The 18,364-nt window shown below is 43.2% G+C and overlaps 1 protein-coding gene across 3 annotated transcripts in view; it reads right to left on the bottom strand.

The window, feature by feature from the left end:
- Nucleotides 1-18,364, bottom strand: part of trrap (transformation/transcription domain-associated protein) — a 120,574-nt gene that overhangs the window by 9,218 nt on the left and 92,992 nt on the right. For all 3 annotated transcript variants that reach the window (XM_015963552.3, XM_015963551.3, XM_015963553.3), the window contains 7 exons: nt 15,920-16,121; nt 14,841-15,002; nt 6,414-6,504; nt 5,083-5,288; nt 4,231-4,492; nt 384-609; nt 80-297 (listed from right to left, as the gene is read on the bottom strand). In XM_015963552.3, coding sequence (XP_015819038.1) covers nt 80-297; nt 384-609; nt 4,231-4,492; nt 5,083-5,288; nt 6,414-6,504; nt 14,841-15,002; nt 15,920-16,121 — 1,367 coding nt within the window. The remainder of the gene's footprint in view (nt 1-79; nt 298-383; nt 610-4,230; nt 4,493-5,082; nt 5,289-6,413; nt 6,505-14,840; nt 15,003-15,919; nt 16,122-18,364) is intronic.

Genomic DNA, 18,364 nt, shown 5'->3' with positions numbered 1-18,364 from the left:
ATGCTACAAACTAAATTAAATCCATTTCCTAAAACCATCCTGGTTAGGGTCTTATCCACGTGCTCCAGCCTGATCATACCAGTAAAGAAGAGGTGCCTCTTGGTGGTCTCCTTCCTCTTCTCCAGACAGGGGTTAAGCAGTCGGAGGAGCTGCAGGACCCTCTCCTCTCTGCGTGACTCGGTCAGGCAGGCGTCGTTCATCACCAGGTATGGGTAGATCTTCCCGTTGTGACCACGGATGTAGAGACGTCGAGCTGCCGTGTTGTGTTTCTGAACAATTTCCACTCTGGGCATGAATCTGATAAGGAAGAGAAACAAAAGTAGGAGGCCGCGTTGTTGGGAAGAGCTTAAGGCATTTATAGATCTTACAAGACAGATCCTTACCTGGCGATCTTGATGTAGTAGTGTGTAGGTTTGGGCATCAGGAATTCACCTGGGATCTCCACCTCAGCGGTCTGTGCAGAGAAGTTGCTCAAAAAGCGACACTTCTCTTCAATCAGGAAAAATTTAGGAAGCTGTTTGGTTTTAGCTTCCAAGATCTTGATCCACTTCTTGAGTTTGGAGATGAGGTTGTGGAGCTTCATGGAGCCTGGCACGCTGAAGTCAAAGTCTGACGGGAGAGGAGTATGGTTAAGACCTCCATGACTTTTTCTCCTTCTTTCTGATTTATTCATTGTGTTGATATAGATTAAAAAAAAGTTTGTAAATAAAACTGCTTTAAATGACAAACGATGCAAAAGTAGAACAGAATAAAACCAAATACAAGCATGATTTATCAAATGTGTAAGGCTTGCACCTCCCTCATCTATTCTTCTCCGCAGAATGACTTCTATAGCACTACAAATCCCCAGCTGCTGCTGCGTTCCTCCTCTAAGAGCTTAACTCACTGAAACGGTGCAGAAGAGCAGCTCCTTGTGGGGGAAACCACCAATCAGCAGCAGCAGAAACAAGACCAGTCCAAACTAAACCACATCTCATCAGAATATGAACACTTTGTATCTCAGCTGTCAATTAATTCATCACAGTAATGGTTACAACCAGGGCATCTCACAAGAATGTGTTGAAACTGTGTAAAAATGCAATTACTAGATGCATTATTGGGATTAATGCTGTCTAAATGTGTTTTCATCATTAATAAATTATTATATTCATCATGTTAGATGGTCAAATACAAGGAACTCAGCCCCTGTTGTAAAATATATGGATGACTGATCATAGTCTGCAGGACGAAGACACCTCATTGGTTAAGCAGAATTCAGACACATTAAAACAACGTTTTCAAGAACGGAAAAAAGGACCGAGTTCCAGTGGCGTGGGGTATATATAGAATTCCACCATCCACCACGACCCAGGCCACGTCCAATGGCGTGACTTTGTTGGTATATTGTCTCAACCTCCATGCTGCATGCATGTCATTATCCGGCTGCTCTGCACCACCCTCTGGCGGTCAGGAGGAATGAAATAGAACAGCCTTGTTTCTCAGCATGTCCATCACGTACGAGACTCATGACCACTAGTTCTAACAGGAAAAGGAACAGCCAGTACAAGTGACAAACGCCATAGCAGGCTAAACCGTTAGCCGACTCAGCAGTAAATGCAGGTAGCATGCAGATGCAAATTGCTGACTACATCTGGCGGATGTAGTCAGTGCGGGTCTACGAAGCGATCAGTCATCACGTTAAAAGATTCTAAAATACAGTCAGCATACAAATTGGGCCTAAACATCTCCACTACTAGCGTATTATAGCTGAGCGTTTACCATTATTCTTCCCAGTCAAAACTGTTGCAAACATTTATGTTTTCAGAAAGGCTGACCTCTGCCCTCCACTCCAGCAGCGATTTGCTCGTTCTGGCAGGACACGTGGAGCCGTTTCCTCCATCAGCTTAAAGCTCTGTGGCAGGAGCCAGAAGCTGATTCTATCAGAGCTATAAAAATCAGAGTCTTGGAGTATTACAATTCTGTTTCAAGTAACCACTCATATCACACATTACCCATTGTGATAAGCTGCAGCAAGCAAGGAAAGTGAGCCAAGCAGGTTTTCCAATGTAGAACATGACCCCCCTGGACATGATTGTAATGTGAAAACACACACACACACACACACACACACACACCCACACACGAATGCAACACCATAGCTACTTCTCTGGTTTCAGCTCTCAGTGGTGCTGCCTGTTATAATGAATCCCTGAAACTGCAAGGTCTTGCCATTTCAGACCTGTGCAATCTCTCCCAGACCGAGACCTCCTAATGCTTTAAATAAGCCCTTTAAAACAGCCAATGTTCTTTCGGAGTGGCCCTGTTTCGCTATCTGTCCTCTTGCAATTCACCTGCTTGGATAGGAGAGGTAAAAGTGAAACAGTCCAGCAGCGATAAAAGGAAACAGGAGGAGAGAAAATACAGGAAAAGGCTGCTTTCTTTCAATCTGATGACAATACAGAGCAAATACCGAGCCATCCTTTGCAAATACATTAAATTTTTACTTGCCTAAATACGAACAAGGCAACATGACAAACATTAGCATAACCTGGAATAACGTTAGAAATTCCTGAAGATTTTGAGCAATTAAACATGTTGCTAAGCATCCCTGAACAAATATATAAATTCATGGTAGAACACTTTTCCTGAATTTGTTGATCAAACGTGCCAACAGTAAAAGAAGTTACAAGTGTGCTCTGTACCAACCAAATCCAGCCAATAAGACCAGAGCAGAGTTATTTTGAGTCTGTATGAAGTGATCTGTGACCCTGGCTCGGGGGGATCAGGATGCTGAAAGAGTGCTGTGTGGAAACTAGCCGCGCTGCTCTCGCTGACCTGTGTGCAGAAACCACAACTGGTCCTAACTGGCCAGCATGAGAGACAGCAGCGGATCTGCACTTATGGCTCCAGACGCAGGAGGTGAGTTACCTTTATAAAAATAACCATACTCCCCCATGTACAGCCCTGCTCTTGCCTCACTGGGGTCATGTGTGGTGGAGTCGATTCATCTTTAATATGGCTGATTGGTGGAGAGGTTGTGAGTCTAGAGGTCCCGTCAGCATCGTGGCTGGAGAAAGGGACTTTTAGGTTTGGAGATTTTGTAACAGCAATTGAAGGTTGTCAAATAACTTTTTGACAGCAATTAAAAAGGCAGGAAAGAGTCTTTTTCATGAAAAGCTCTTGTGACAGAAGTCTCTGGAGCAGATCCCCCTGCTAAAACAGTAACTCATGCAAACAGCATTCTCCATAATTGGATTTGAATGCCTCCCTGCTGCCAAATGTTATATGTGCATACATAAACCCATATTTTCCAGCCCACAAACCCTGTGAAAGCGAGTGAGCCACTAACGCGGTGCGGGGAATGTGAGCTTGGCTGCTCTGTAAACCCTGTTTGTTCCGCTCTGGAGGGCCTGTGTGGTTTTTGGTCTCTGTCGGCCCTTCTCCTGCAGCGCCGTGGGGACAGCTGCATTGCGATAGTTTGCGGGCCCCCTACCAGGCAAGAAGTCCTGGTGATGCCTGGCTGTGTGAGCACAGCTGGCTCCACAACATCTGGTGAGGCTCATCAGCAAGGCACCCACCCTGAGATTCGCTGTCTCTTGTTTGTGTTGTTCAGTCAGTCGGTCAGAGCTGGTTCTGAGCTTCATCCCGCTAATGCTACCACACCTGTCCTCATGGTTCCCACCAACGCTCGCTTAACTTTTTCCCCGTTCCCTAACAAGCATCAACAAAGTTTCAGTCCAAATAAAGATAGAATTCAGCACTGAAAGTTGGGGATACTTTCAAAACCGTTTTTGTGTAAACCCAATCCAGAGAACTGTGGTTCAACCCCCTCATGTGGTGCTGCAAAACAGACACACGGGCCAACAGAAACATGGGGTGATTGCTTTGAGAGGCTGCCTCAGAGGGGGCCCTGGCTGGACTAAAACTGCACCTGCCCTGCTGGATTGCACAGCCTGCACATGAATGGCAACACGCAGGACTGAGATGACTGGGGTCTAATGCTGTGTTACAGGCAAACACGAATATCACAGGAACTGTGCTTAGGAGAGTCTTTAATTCAAAACTGGGCGTAAATCAGAGAAGTGGGACTCACTGAAGGAAATCTTTCCAGTTTGAACCCACCATGCTAGTTTACAAAATCTAAACAGACAATTAAAGAAGTAGCATTTTGTTTAGTTTACAGATAAAGTAACATGATAGTCAAACCACTACCTGCTCTTGTGCAGAGGGTTAGTAAAAAAACGGACCCACCTGTTGTGAATTGTCCCTTCATCTTCTGAAAAACTGGGTCCTGGGCTGTGGCTTGGGCTCGGCGGGCGAGAGACTCAGAAGCAGCGCTGGAGAACATCGTAGAAACGTTGGAGACGTTCTCCAGGCCAACACCAAAGGTGCTAACCAGCTTCTTGACAAAGTTCAGTGTGTGTGGTGTGATCTTGGCATCAGAAACGGCACCACTCTTCTCAAATGCCACAGAGTAACACTTAGCCAGGCCTTGCTGCAGCTGCCTTAAGACCTACAGAGGAGGATGTAGTGCAATGTCAGTTCATTTTTATTCATTTTTCAAATACACTCACACAAACATAGCTACACGTCTTCAGGAGAGAGCATGTAGATGTGTGTTTATTCACAGTGGGGGGGAAAAGTACGGCAGCAACTAAACACGAGACCTTACAGCCTGCATGCCCACTGGAATGAAACACACAGTCTACAAAAGCTGCCTTCAAATCATCTGAGGTAATCACGCAGACACAAACACCGACAAACTTCCGGCCCTCAATCCCCTGTGTCCTACACGCTCACTGCACCCATCCATCACTTGTCCCGCTCTTTTCTTCCTCCTGCCTCTCCTTCCTCCAGACCCACTTTAAACCACAGATTAGCTTCTGTGTGTGTGTGGATGCCGACTAGGTCAGCTAAAACTGTTTGCAAATTTCAGTTTGGATGACCGTCTCAGGATCAAACTCTGGACTGGCAAACACAATCAGCTTAAAGGAGAGGAAAAGGAACGCTTCTATGGAAATAATTAAAGATTTTCTCCAATTGACTCACAACAAAATTAAAACACAACACCAGGTTCAGAAGCAACACCTCTGTTGTTCTTACCTCTTCGTGCCAGTTCTCTCTGAACCACACCATCTGGTCTACTATACCCTCAAGGGAGGAAAGAAGAGTGGGGTGTAGCTCCCGCTGCATGTGCATGATCCGGCTGCAGCGCCACATTGGGGCCGTGGCGCGGATAGGCCCGGGGTCAGATGCCCCGGAGTGAGACTGGGCCCCCACAGAGCTGGGCTGCTGCTGACCAGATGCGTCTGAAAAGAAAAACAGACTAAATTGTCCATGACTGTCTGGAAGGGTAAAATCTATATTAACCCTTTCATGCATAGTGGGCATATGTGATGTGTTGATGGTCCACTGGCACATAAAAAACCCCACTGGACCAGTTTGTTCCTACATGCACCACCACCCTCTGGGCATAAATGAAGTCAGTATGTCTTAAAACTTTATAATAATCCAGGTCTGGTTGCTGAAAAAGCCAAACCATCACACCTCCACCACTGTGCAGGCTGTTTGTGCTGATTAAGGATGTAAGAAATCATCAGTGCACTGAAACACAGAGATATTTCATGCTACGACACTGAATCGATATTTTAAAGCAGCGTATTGATTTTTTCATGCCGAGAACCTACATGCATACAGTTACCGTATTTCTTTTGTGTAGTGCAGCAGCACTTCAAAGGCGGCCAGCGGGACCCTTCTTTGTGGCCCCCGAACTGCATGCACCCTCTCCCCGTCCGGATGTCGCATTTGCGCAGGAGGGGTATGAACGGCGCAAGTATGTATTGCTGTTTGATTAAATTTGAAGTGCTTGTGTGGTGTTATGATCCGCCAGCACCCCTGCGCCAGTCGCATTGGCGCTGGAGGGATGTGGTTGGCGCAGGTGTGCATTGGTGTTTTGTTATTGTATAGGTTTGTGTATTGATCCGCCTGCAAACAAGCAACGCAATCTGGATGCATCTTGGAAGCATTTGGCTTGAGTTTTCCAAACAAATTCCTTTTTAAGAATAGCTAATATCATCTGGCTTTTAGTATCGTACCCTGTATTGTGATCGATATGGTATCACCAGACTCTTGGTCAACACACAACCCTAATGCTGATACTCTGAGTCTGGGGTCAGGTGTAGCCTTACGCCCTGCGGCCATAGTCGTTTTAGACAAGCAGCTTTCTCGTGGAGACCCTTTCAGACAGTAATTTTTTAATCATGCCTCGATAGGGCAAACATTTTAAGTGTGTCAACTTTTTCTTACAACTGTACTTGCACTTTGAAATAAACCAAGTCAGCATCCTGACAGCAGTCTAAGAAAAAACTGCTTTTATCACTAAAGCTCTTTAAAGTTAAAAGAGCAATCCACTCCAGCCAGTCACATTTACTTACCACTTTTGTAGCGCTCCCTCTGCTCAATCTTAAGGGTGAGGTAAAGGGTGCGGATTGGGAAGTACACAGCCTGCGGGTACACTCGTCCCACCTAGCAGATAAAAGAGGGTCATAGATCAAATTTCAAAGACTCTCCTAAGGACCCCAAGAGAAAAAAAAGAGAGAGAGGTGAAAGAGGCAAATGGAGGTAGAGCAAGAAGTGATGTAGATGGAGAGATACTGTATGCATAAGTGTGTGACAGTGATAGAGATCCTACTGATGCAGACCTCGGCGAGCACATGGAGGGTTTGAAGAGACATCAGGGGAGTTATGGAAGTTAAAAGCATGTCATGGTTGAATTACAAAACCCAATGTGATGGATGATGAAACTGCCTTCAAGACTCTCTGACAACACTTGAATGCTTAATGGTTGAAGCAGGCGCAGAAGAGGGTTCAAGTTTTAAACAGCAGAATGGAGTCAGATAGACCTGCCTTAGGTAACAGTCAAGATTTTAGCCCCGAGCCCAGTGTTTCACCTTCTAATCCCAAAAAATGTTGTAAAACAAAAAATATGAAATAAAAAAACCTTATCTTTCACATCTGTGCTCAAAATTAATTAAAGGTACAGCGGAGGATCATTTTCTTCAGAGTGGATCATCTGAACAATAACGTTGATCATTCTGGTGAGCCACTCACGCAAGGCCATGGTCGTACGTGCTCGTTGCTGGGTAGTTTTCACTTCCTGCACATGCACAAAGCGAAGGTTGGGTTCCCCACAGACGTCTCTGTCGCTGGTTTTCTGGTCGACGGGTAAGCTAAAGTTTGGCATGCTATTTGGAGAAAACCATTTTAGATTTCTGCTAGAAAAAGTGCTGCAAGGATAACTGGGCGTTCTCTCTCGTGCACATTTTTTTCAAAATGTGGAGTGGGTGGTTTTCCTGAAATTCAGAAACATTCTCCGACGTACCTGCATGCATGCAAGTACTGCGTGTGAATAAACTATAGCAGCTAAAACACACACAGACATGCACACACACAAACAAATGTAAAGACCAATTGTTCTGGTAAAAAGAGCATTTAGAGTTTTGTCAAAAGCCTTATAGGCTGCAGTTACACGGCTACGTGATCCCTATGATACCCTCAGTATGGCTGCAGGGCACGAAGTGATACTTTTACACCCCAGCAACAAAACTGAGTTCAATATGATTAAAGGTGGGTCAAGGATAGATGCAGCGATATGAGACTCTAGAAAAAAAACATATTCCCCTACAAAGTTTAGCTCAGGGCTAAAAGAGGCTTTAAACGTCTGTGTTTCTGACTTGACTCACATACCAGGACTAGGAGATACGACCTAAACCTAAGTCATTTGGTCACTGTGCTGTTTTATTTTGGTCCCAACCAAGCCAACTCATAGCCAACAGCTATGAGGTTGTTTATTATCATTTATTTTTTTATTAAATACTTTTTTCAGTGGCTGAATGTTGATTTTAAAACGTTGTGATTTGTATTGACCCTTTGCATGTGATGTCACGCCACTCATGTGACCGCCCCCTTCGCCATGATGGACGGCAAAAAAGCTGTTTACACCCGTAGAAACTCCAGTGAAGGTAGTCAAAACAAGCCAGTTTGTAGCCTTTTATGGCTTTTATTTAGCTGATTTTATAGTAAAATGGTTTTAGCTTGCTGCGTGGTCGGCTGCACTAAGAGACAAGGACGTAAACTCAACTCGTTTTTTCTTTTTAATAACTTTGATGGAGACTGAGGACGGAGATGAACTGCAGCGATCTATCAATCAAGCGGACTAGCAACCCTCAGATTAGCAGCGAACATGTTTTTACCAGGTAAGATTACCGTTCATTTATTTCACGAGGAAGACCGGGACAGGGATAAACGTGATGTGTTTATACTAGTTATTATAATCCTGATGGATGGGTATTTCACCACGGAGGCTGCGCTCTGTCCACTGTAGTGTAAAGCGAGATAATTATTAACAATATTAAAGCTCCGATGTTTGGTTACGTGTGTTAAAATTACGTTATTTATTTATTTATATGAGCGTCACCGTTCAGAGATCTTCTCATTCCGGTGTGAGAGCAGCAGCTGAACCCGGTAACACCACCAGCAACAGAAGCTGGTAGGGATCCGGACTTTTTAAAAATCAGCTTTGGTGTGAAGTGAAATGCTGTTTATAACATAAAGTTATGAATCCAGAGGGGCGAATTTAGGCAAAGTCAGCAACATGTTTACATCGGTGAACAGCTGCAGAGAGAACGTAAGCTAACGTTGGTGAGCTAGTTAGCATACCGCTCTCTATGAGCCCCCGCTAGATGCGCTACTTCTTCTGATAACTGAACTGGGCATGAACTGGTTGAAGGAATGCTGGAGGAGTTTTGTTTTTGTTTTGATCGCTAAAACAATTTCAGGCTCTACTTTACTCTTTGTTTACATGCTTTTGCCGTCCACCATGGCGGACCCACGTGATTAGGTGACGTCGGTGCAAAGGGTCAATAATGTGAAAAGGACCCATGTGTAATAATATTAAATCATTGCAAATAAAGTTCATCCCAATTAATTATTTAATAGCTGTCTGTTACACAGTGGTAACTGAGTAAATGTGCACAAATGTAGACAGAAAATATAAAATTAAAAACAAGCAAATAAGACAAGTCCAATATTTGTATAATAGTAACTGTAACATGTTCATCTGCTTCTCTATTCATCAGTGTTTGTAACAGGAGAAATAGGGCTTGGGAGGTGAAGAGCCTTGCAGGTGAAGCGGGAAAGGGAGTTGTAAGTGGCAGCCTGCAGCATCATTAATGATGAAAGAGGAAGGAAAGCAGAGAGGAAGAGGAGGAACCAGAGATCATTGCACTAATGGGAAGATAAGAAATGTCTTATTTTATGGAAGCCAAGGTAGGCCGAGGGGGAGAGGGCGCGTGGTAGACAAGGCGGAGTCCACAAGTCAGGGTGGGAGTGTGCGTGGGAAGGGGGTGCCAAGATTCTCAACTAACTTCTGATTCATCTCCCCGCCTGCCCCCAGGCGCTCCTCTCCTCACCTTCATCAATATTTCAACATACGTTTTTTTAAACATCCCGCCGCAGAGAAACTCTAAATAATTCAGGCGAGCAGTAGAGATAAAGAATGTCGTGCATTAGAATGTGTTTTATTCTTTACATAAAAAGGATGTGAAGGAAAAGCTGTCAACCACTTCACCCTTCAGCTGTTAGAGGATCACAAGACGCTCAAGGCCGGGGCTTCATTAGCCACACTGATGTTTAACCTGACCACATAAACAAGCCGACAGTGGGATAATTCACTACAAATGTCCACTTTTAACATCCACTTGACCAAAAATACTAATTTGTTATACTTGTCTCCTGTTCTGATTTACCAGTTACCCTTCTTTCTCTGTTCGAATTCTGAAAAACATCAAAATGTGCAACTACTTGTGAAATTATATGCTTTGAGTTTTTGGTAGACAACATCCACAAACGATTAAATAAATATATAATAAGAAACTACAAACACTTCTCAGAAGGCAGAAAGGACTGTAGCCATGAGTTTTAAAGCTCAGACCTCGCTGAAGTTCCCTTTCAGTCGATTCACTCGGTACAACAAAGGTACTATGGGACATCAAGCCCTTGTGTGGCTTGGCCGAAGATGCATCTAGTCACGCTGCGCATGTAAAGGCAAATGCCATTCTTCACCTCGCTGAGAACACGTCTTTATTAGCTGCGGTATTAAAAAGCTAGCTTAACTGCTGCCTCCTGGCTGGCGTTTTGCCCACCGAGCGCTACCTTTTCGTGGCTTTTTAGATCTTTTGCCTTCGTGCTTCGCTTTTCGCTTCCTTCACCCTGCTCTGCGTCTCACCATGAGCACTGTGTCGGAACAAGGTAAGCGAAAGCCTGCTTCACGTCCCTGTCCTCAGGGCTGTGGGTTCTCTCTCCATGAGAAGGACCTGCGCGCAGTCTGTCCTGTCTGCCTGGGAATTCTGCGTGCAATGAGAGCACTTTTGGACCCAGAGGCATGCGAGTTCTGTCGCAGGCTTCGCCGTCTCACACTCAAATGGTGTGTGAAATTCCTCTGGCACCTCCTGGGAGAAGCTATGGTTTCGCAGCAAGACCCAATCATCATCATCACCTTTATTTAACCAGATAAGACCCACTGAGATTAGAACCTCTTTTGTAAGGGTGACCTGGCCAAGAGGCGCAAGTAGAATGCTGCATATGCATACTGAAACATACAGTGCAGATCAAAAATTCAACTACGTATTAAAACAAGGGGAAACTCTTACAAAAATCTACAACAACAACAACAAAGATACTTAAATACACAACCATCAAGGTATCTATATTAATTTTAGCCCACGAAAGTTATCAGTAATTATTCACAGTAGTAAAAGACAAGCAGCTTTCGGTCTGAGTGTTTACGCGATCATGAATAATTTTCAAGAAATATGAAAGAGGAGTCACCGAGCTCATGTTTAAAAATACCTGGGCCTCTGACCAGGAACTTGAACTTGATAAGTAAACGATTTTCTCCCTAATTCTGTTCTCATGTGCAGGGTAACAAAAGTCAAGAGCTTTTCAGATCGCAACTTAATTATAGCCCGACTTCGGTTTTGACATTTTCTTACTCAAACAGGCCGGGACTAGATGTAAAATAGTCTTATATACCAGGGTTAACCAGTGCGCTTCCCTCCTATTTTCCAGAGATGGTAATGCTGCAGTCTGATATAACTCACAATGATGTGTGCAATAAGATGCTCCAGTTATAAACCTTAATGCACTGTGATATAAAGGATCCAGGGTTGAAAGGTGGCATTTTGCTGCTGTTCTATACACTACATCCCCGTAATCAGCAATTGGCAAGAAGCTCTCAAGAGTCGGCTCAACCGGCTTCACCTGGTTCCGACAAAGATGGCCTCGTGATCCAAGTCCCCGCTACTAGTTTGGCAGATCAAATAGAGGTGGCAGGTGACTGCTTCAACTTCCGATCTTCGGGAAGACACGTCTTTTCTGCCGCTCTGCAGACAAGCAGCGGAGAAGCTGGAATTGGACTGGCCTGCTCCTCAGCCGGCACAGAAGAGGTTCTGCTTTGCTGGTTTTTTCCTCCCTACCGAACCGGCTGAGGTAAAGAACCTGCTACCGCCTTACACAGACTTTGTGACCGAACTAACGCCATCCTGGGCAAAGACACTATCCACTGTCCACAGACTGTTTGTCTGAGCAGGTCTGTAGTTCCCTCATAGAGCTCCATTGTGGATATTCTGTCTTTTCTACAGGATCTGCTGGACAGGGGCTTGTCTTTCCCACTTTAAAGGCAGCCACACAACGTCACAATCATTTGCCTTTAGAGGAGTGATTAGATGTGTCCAGCCAGGCCGCACGAGGGTGTGATGTCCCATAATACTTTTGTTGTACCTCGTTCCTCTCCTTCAGAGAACAGCGGTTATATGCATAGCCTAACAATTAAACTTATGACACAAAGAGTGAACTTTGGACTTTAGAGGATTCAAAAGGCACCTTGATCTCGAACGGTTTTTCTACAACTTTAGTTCAAGTATTAAGGTTTTTGAAGAGTTCACCTTAGTGTGTTGACGTAACAAACTCTTCACCCTCTGACCTATTTTCTTATTTACAAAAACAGATTCTACATCAAAACGTCATCATGTTTGTCTCCTTTCGTCCTCACTGCTACAAAACCTACAGTTTTCTCTCACACCAACCCGGAGTGCTGAGTATGCACCCTCAACATCACAGCACAGCTAATTATTTTCTCCCCCACATGAAAGTGAAGGGTCTTATTAAATCTCTTACGTTAACCACTGTAGACACAAAAAATGCAAAAATGTGACCAGCAGCTCCCTCTACCACTCACCGTTTATTCTACAAGCCAAGTAAGTTTTAGTCAGACTCAAATTCTACTGACAAGGCACCAGAGCGACTGAGTGGGGGTTAGAGCAGCATGGTGTTGCACTTGAGCATTGACATCTCATTGTACGTATGAATCACAGGCCCCGCTGCGACGTCATTTACAATACCACACATGCAGAAATCCAACAGTCACAACATTTGACAACATTGTTGCAAAATCATCAACAATATACTGTGCTGTGATTGGTTGGAGACACACTCGTGAGAATGAGGGTGGGACTTCAACCCTATTGTCCAATAGTTGAAGATTTCGCCCCAGCAGAAAGGGTGGCCCTTTACCTGTTGGATCAAGTTGGCTTACGCAATAGGGCCAGTGCTTTTAATATTTGAAGGACGCTAACAGAAGCAATGATGACGCCTTAGTCATAAGTCTTGGTACATTTTCAGCAGCTTGTTTTGTTGAATTACGGAAGACTGCAATAACATATTATTGAAGTATGTTAACTGGACTCTCGCGGATGGAAAGAATGATTTTGTTCAAGGCGGCTATATTCTGGCAATGAATTACACATTTAGGCTAACATTGTTTTATGATTGCTAGGTGTTGCAAATAACACTGATGTGACCCAGACAAACTTCATTTACTGACTGGTGTACGTAAGACACCAACAGGCATATCACCAACAAGATAGCTGGAGTGCTATTGAAGTCATCTGGTGAAAATTCCTGTGTTGTTAAACATTGCACTACCTAGTGTTTGATGTTGCTACGTATCACTTATGATATGCATTGCAGGGTTAGAAACAATTTTTTTTTCCTATTATTATGCAGTCTTAGTTATTATGCACTTTAGTTAGATTGTCACAAAATAAGCCCTAAATTACTGCTCAGATCTGCAGAACAAAGCTGATAAATGTGGGACTAGGCTTGGCCGGCATTACAGTATGCACGCCTGTCAGAAAGAAAGAAAGAAAGAAAGAAAGAAAGAAAGAAAGAAAACGATCTTTTATATAACTCCTCTCAAGATAAAAATCACGAGGTGCTTCACAAGCAGAAAAATAAATAAAAATGTAAGAATAAAAAAGATTTCCAAAACTGACTAAAAATATGTTTAAAATGAGAAAATGCAAATAAAAATTGTGAGAAAAAATATGTAAGGAAAGGGAAAGAGCGAAATCAGTGGATCGCGGGGAAAGGCAGAATAGGTAGAAAGAGCAGAATAGCACTGGAGAGGAGCGAGCCGTAGCTGAAATAGCAGACTTCTGTCTGGAGCCTGTTATTAAAAGAGATGATAACGCGCTTCTCTGGTGGAAAATATGTAACCATCCTTCCATAAATATCGCGACTAGCCTCAAAGTACCCGTATGTTGGTGCCACAGGCTCATCGAAGCAGGTTTTCAGAAGTTGGTCCACAACGTCCTATGTTGAAGCCTGAGAAGGTAAACATAATGGTTTCTCGGGCAAATTTTGCATTTTTCAAAAGTTGTTAATATTATACGTGTTAATGTTTTTGTAATAGTGTTTGTTACTCAGTTTCTGAACGATGAAGGTCCAAATCACCAGTTTGGTAATTCAATTTGAGGCTTACGTCATCATTTTTAAATTAGTCCCGGTAATACCATACACTGTGGTAAAATGTGGAGGAAGCTAGAAGGCATTAAAATTTGGATACCACCCAAGCCTATGTAGGACACTGACTTCTGGGTAGTAGTTACATTAACGCCTATCAGAATATTTAGGATATTTTTCTATTTCAAATGATAATAAGAGTATTGATCAGAGACAGTTTGTTTAAAAAAAAAACAAAAAAAACAAGGTAAACAGCTCATGTGTGTAGACTGAACCAGTTCTACAAAATGACATGCAACACAGGCTAGAAGTGATAATCAGATTTATAGTGTTCCCTAAATAAGGCACCTCCACGCATGCTGTGCAGAATTCCCAGACACAAAACTAAAAGCAGCACAGAAAGCTTTTATTTCTACAGCTGTTTTACTCAACTCACACCCGAGTACGGACCGACTCCATCTACCTCCCTTCTTGTATTTTCACTCTGCCACTGATCCTCAGTCAGTCTATCTGTACAATCTTCTATAAATATTCCAGCTTTGCTGAGAGGACGGTTGTTTAGCACTGCTCTTTGAAGATCACCCTCTTCAAATTGTGCGGAAATAATACTCCATTAGGCAAAGCAAATTAGTCCTCGGTTTAATTACTAGCTCTGTTCCTGCAGTGCGGATGCGTACAATATTAACTTTATAATCATTTCTTGAACAAATAATTTAAAAACTAATTCACCAGGGACAGCGAAAGAAAGTGAATGCTTAATTTAGTAAATAGAAAGCAGAAGAGGCCACTTCAGCACGAATGCAGTAAATTTATCTTGATTAGAAAGACATGGATGAGGACTAACGCTAACAACGCCAGCCAGATGTGCTGCCCCGAATGCAAGAGAGAAGCTAGGAAATGATTAATGACGAGGAACAGTTACAAGTACAGCTTACAGATTATAGGACAAATCTCATTCCAATAAGTTTATGTTTGAGCTTAAACCCAAGCCAAGGCCTCACCTGGCTGATTAGGTTAAGCAGGGGTTTGCCCTCTGACCCAACCAAGCAGGTCAGAAGCTGAGGTATCCAGGCCAGCCACTGGATGGGCGGTACTCCAATGCAGTATTTGTCCACAGCATCTGCTAGAGTGTTCTTGTCATCAAAGCTGAGCAGCCACAGCACCTAGATAGGAGCAGCAGAAAATGTGAGACACACATAGAAACACACTACATATCTTCAGAGTTATCCAGCTACTGTCGCAGGCTAAGTAGAAAAGGATCTTAACCATTTATCTCACTACTGCTGCCTGCCTGCTCACAGCTGAGAAGTACCATTAACACATCTTAGCAACCCTTGTGATGATCAAAGCTGTGTGAATGTGGAGGTCGTCTCTCCTCCACTGGTGTGCATCTACAATAAGATGAAAGCATTAACCTCACTCAGCTCCTCATTTACTCTTTAGGAAGTCAATCCAAGTACACTGATTGGGTACAGCTACTGATGAAGTCATCCCTCTGCATCCATCAGGGCCAAGTTCTGCCAAACAAAGTGCCTTTGGAGACAGATCACCAAAAACAACCCAACTAATCCAATGGGAAACTAGTTACCAGCCTTACAACAAAGAGGTGTGTGTGTGTGTGTGTGTGTGTGTGCGTGCGTGTGTGTGTGAGAGACAGGTGGGATTGTTGGCTGCTAAAAAACCAGATCATGCTGAGTTCCATGAATCTGGCTGTCAGGGAAGACTATTAGCCTGTTAACCCTCGGTGCCAGATGATGGCCTTCGCTTAACTATTGATCCATTATGGGAATTCATCCGTTATGTGAACCACTAGACTGTAATCGATCCAATTACTAGTCTCTGCTTGTAACTTTGACAGAATGTCATCAGCATCAATAGTGTATGGGCTCAGTAAGGTCAGGAACCGAGGGAATTAAAAATAAAATAAAATCGGCTCTTTTAGCAATAAGGCAGGACTGAGGCCACTCATTTTGCTACAGATGATGACACTAGAGATAATACCATTATCAGCATTTTAAAATGAATTTTCACATTTAGCCTAAAACATAAACCACCCTCCTGCCAACTCCCAGTCCATCACCTTTGCGAGGTACTTGCGGGACTTGCTCTCATTTTGGTGGCGGCATGCGTGGAGGTAGCAGGTGATGGCAGACACTCCCAAATGAAGCTGGCGATCTTTAACAAAAATGTTCTCCAAGTAGTCTCCCCACATGGCCCAGGCTTTCACCAGGACGTCATGCATTTGTACCGCTGCTGAAAAGGCCTTGTTGGCCTCCTCTGACCTAAAACCAGACAGAAGAGAAGTAATGAGTGTTGGAGGGATGGCCTCCAACAGGAGAAAAAAGATCAGCAATAAGAGGTAGTGAATAAAAGGAAAGCAAAAAGCATTCAAGAGAAGGGAAGAACATAAGGGAGCACACAAACAAGACTAGGAAGCATTAAAGAAAAACAAATGTGTGAAACCGATTCATAAAATTTTATCCTGAAAAAAATAAAAACACCACAACACCATAGGGAATGCAGAAAATTGATTATATGTGATTTTTAAATTTAAGTTATGTTTAATTTTTAATGTTATTTGGTGCATTTTGTTTTGTCTAAGTGTTTATAAAGAACCAAACTGTAAAAACCTTTCAGCTCATTCTGGCCATCATCGTTCCTGGTGTTCCCAGCTTCAACAACACCCTGCTGATTGATTTTTAAATGTTATTATTATTTTCATAATTATAGAATTGCATCTATATAATTTATAATTATTATAAATGTTTGTGTTTTTTATTTACACAAGTTGCTACTAGGGTTACAAAATCCATTTTAAGTGCATTTTTTGTACACAGATCAGTTAGCAACCCCTTTTGGTTGTGTCAGCATCACGATTCACATTATTGGTTAACAGTTAATATCAGGAAAGTAAAGTCAAAACTGTTAGACTTGATGTTTCACAATAGACATAGGGCCAGGACTGGTGTGACTTTGAGAACTGTACATCAAGATGACAATTTTTTTTTTAGGTGAGATAAATAAATAAATAAATAAATAAATAAATAAATAAATAAATAAATAAATAAATAATAAGCAAGCTCACTGGCCACTTTATTGGTTACACCTGTCCAACTGTTTGCTAACGCAAATTACCATTTAGCCAATAACATGGTGGCAACTCAAGGCATGTTGATATGGTCAGGAGGCTGCACAGTGGCGCAGTGGTTAGAGCTGTTGCCCTGCAGCAAGAAGGTCCTGGGTTCGTTTCCCGGCCTGGGGTCTTTCTGTGTGGAGTTTACATATTCTCCCTGTGCATGCGTGGGCTCGGTCCGGGTACTCTGTCAGCTAAGAACAGGAAACAGAGGCTACAGTCCTCCAGGCTCACCAACATTGGACAATAGAGGATTGGAAAAATATTGCCTGGTCTGATGAGTCTTGATTTTTGCTGCAACAGTCGGATGGTAGGGTCAGAATTTGGAGTCATCAACATGAAAGCATAGATCCATCCTGTCTTCTATCAACCATTCAGGCTGCTGGTGGTGGTGTAATGGTGTGGGGGACTTTTCTTGGCACACTTTGGGCCACTTATGGCTCTTTTCCATCACCAGGTCTGGAACGGTCCGGTCTGGTTATTTTTGGACCGGTATGGGTCTGGAATTATCAGGCAAGCGTTTTGATCGCAGTTTGGGCCATCACGTCGGCAGGCGGGGTTAAACTAACCATCATGCGAGATGCTATTCAGTATGTCTGTGCTGCAATAAACTGTCCACAGGACTAAAGAAAAACAAAATGCTTACCACAGCCTCCACATGGGACTCCAGAGTGCAGTCGCTAAGTTCAGAAGCCTGCCTCGGCTATAGATAGCATCCAGCGCATCGTAGCAACTCCGTGTATTTCTCCCATCCGAAAAAAAAATCCACTCCGGCTGTTTCTGTCCTTAACTATTAAATATATTGGGCTTTAATTTCTTCATCTTGGTCTGACACTGAGCCGACGTCCGCTCTGATCCTTCGGCTGCCATACGCTGAGAAAAAAAAAACTACCGATCCGTCTAGCTCCTGCTGCGGACTCTCACAATGAAGGTGGGAAATGTATGGAACTCTGAAGGTGACCAACACTTGCTGCTAATTGCTGCAATTTTTTCACTTTCATGTCCAGCTAACGGAAATACAAACACCGGAACTATTTTAAACCTTTATCAGAACAGAAAACAAAAACTCAACCTGCACCAAACCAAGGTACGTCTGAGAAGGTAAAGGGTTATAAATTCAACAAAGTGGTGTTGTGCTTGAACAAGTTCAATGAACGATCATTCCTGAACTCGTTTTTTTCTTCTTTGTGAACATAGATTAAACTTGCACGCATCTTTGCCTGATGAATTATAAAGTGAGCTCTCATTCTGGTGTGTGAATGGATTTATTAATGGCACTCTCTCACAGTTTGAGAGCTCCAGATCTCCACGGAGCTAAAGCCTTAGCTAAAACATCCTGTTAACCTTACAGTTTATAAAAAGTAGAACACGAAAATGTAACCATAGTATACA

The sequence above is a fragment of the Nothobranchius furzeri genome, chromosome 16 (assembly GCF_043380555.1).
Source record: "Nothobranchius furzeri strain GRZ-AD chromosome 16, NfurGRZ-RIMD1, whole genome shotgun sequence".
In the NCBI taxonomy this organism is placed as follows: domain Eukaryota; kingdom Metazoa; phylum Chordata; class Actinopteri; order Cyprinodontiformes; family Nothobranchiidae; genus Nothobranchius; species Nothobranchius furzeri.
This window is presented reverse-complemented; position numbering and strand designations above follow the sequence as displayed.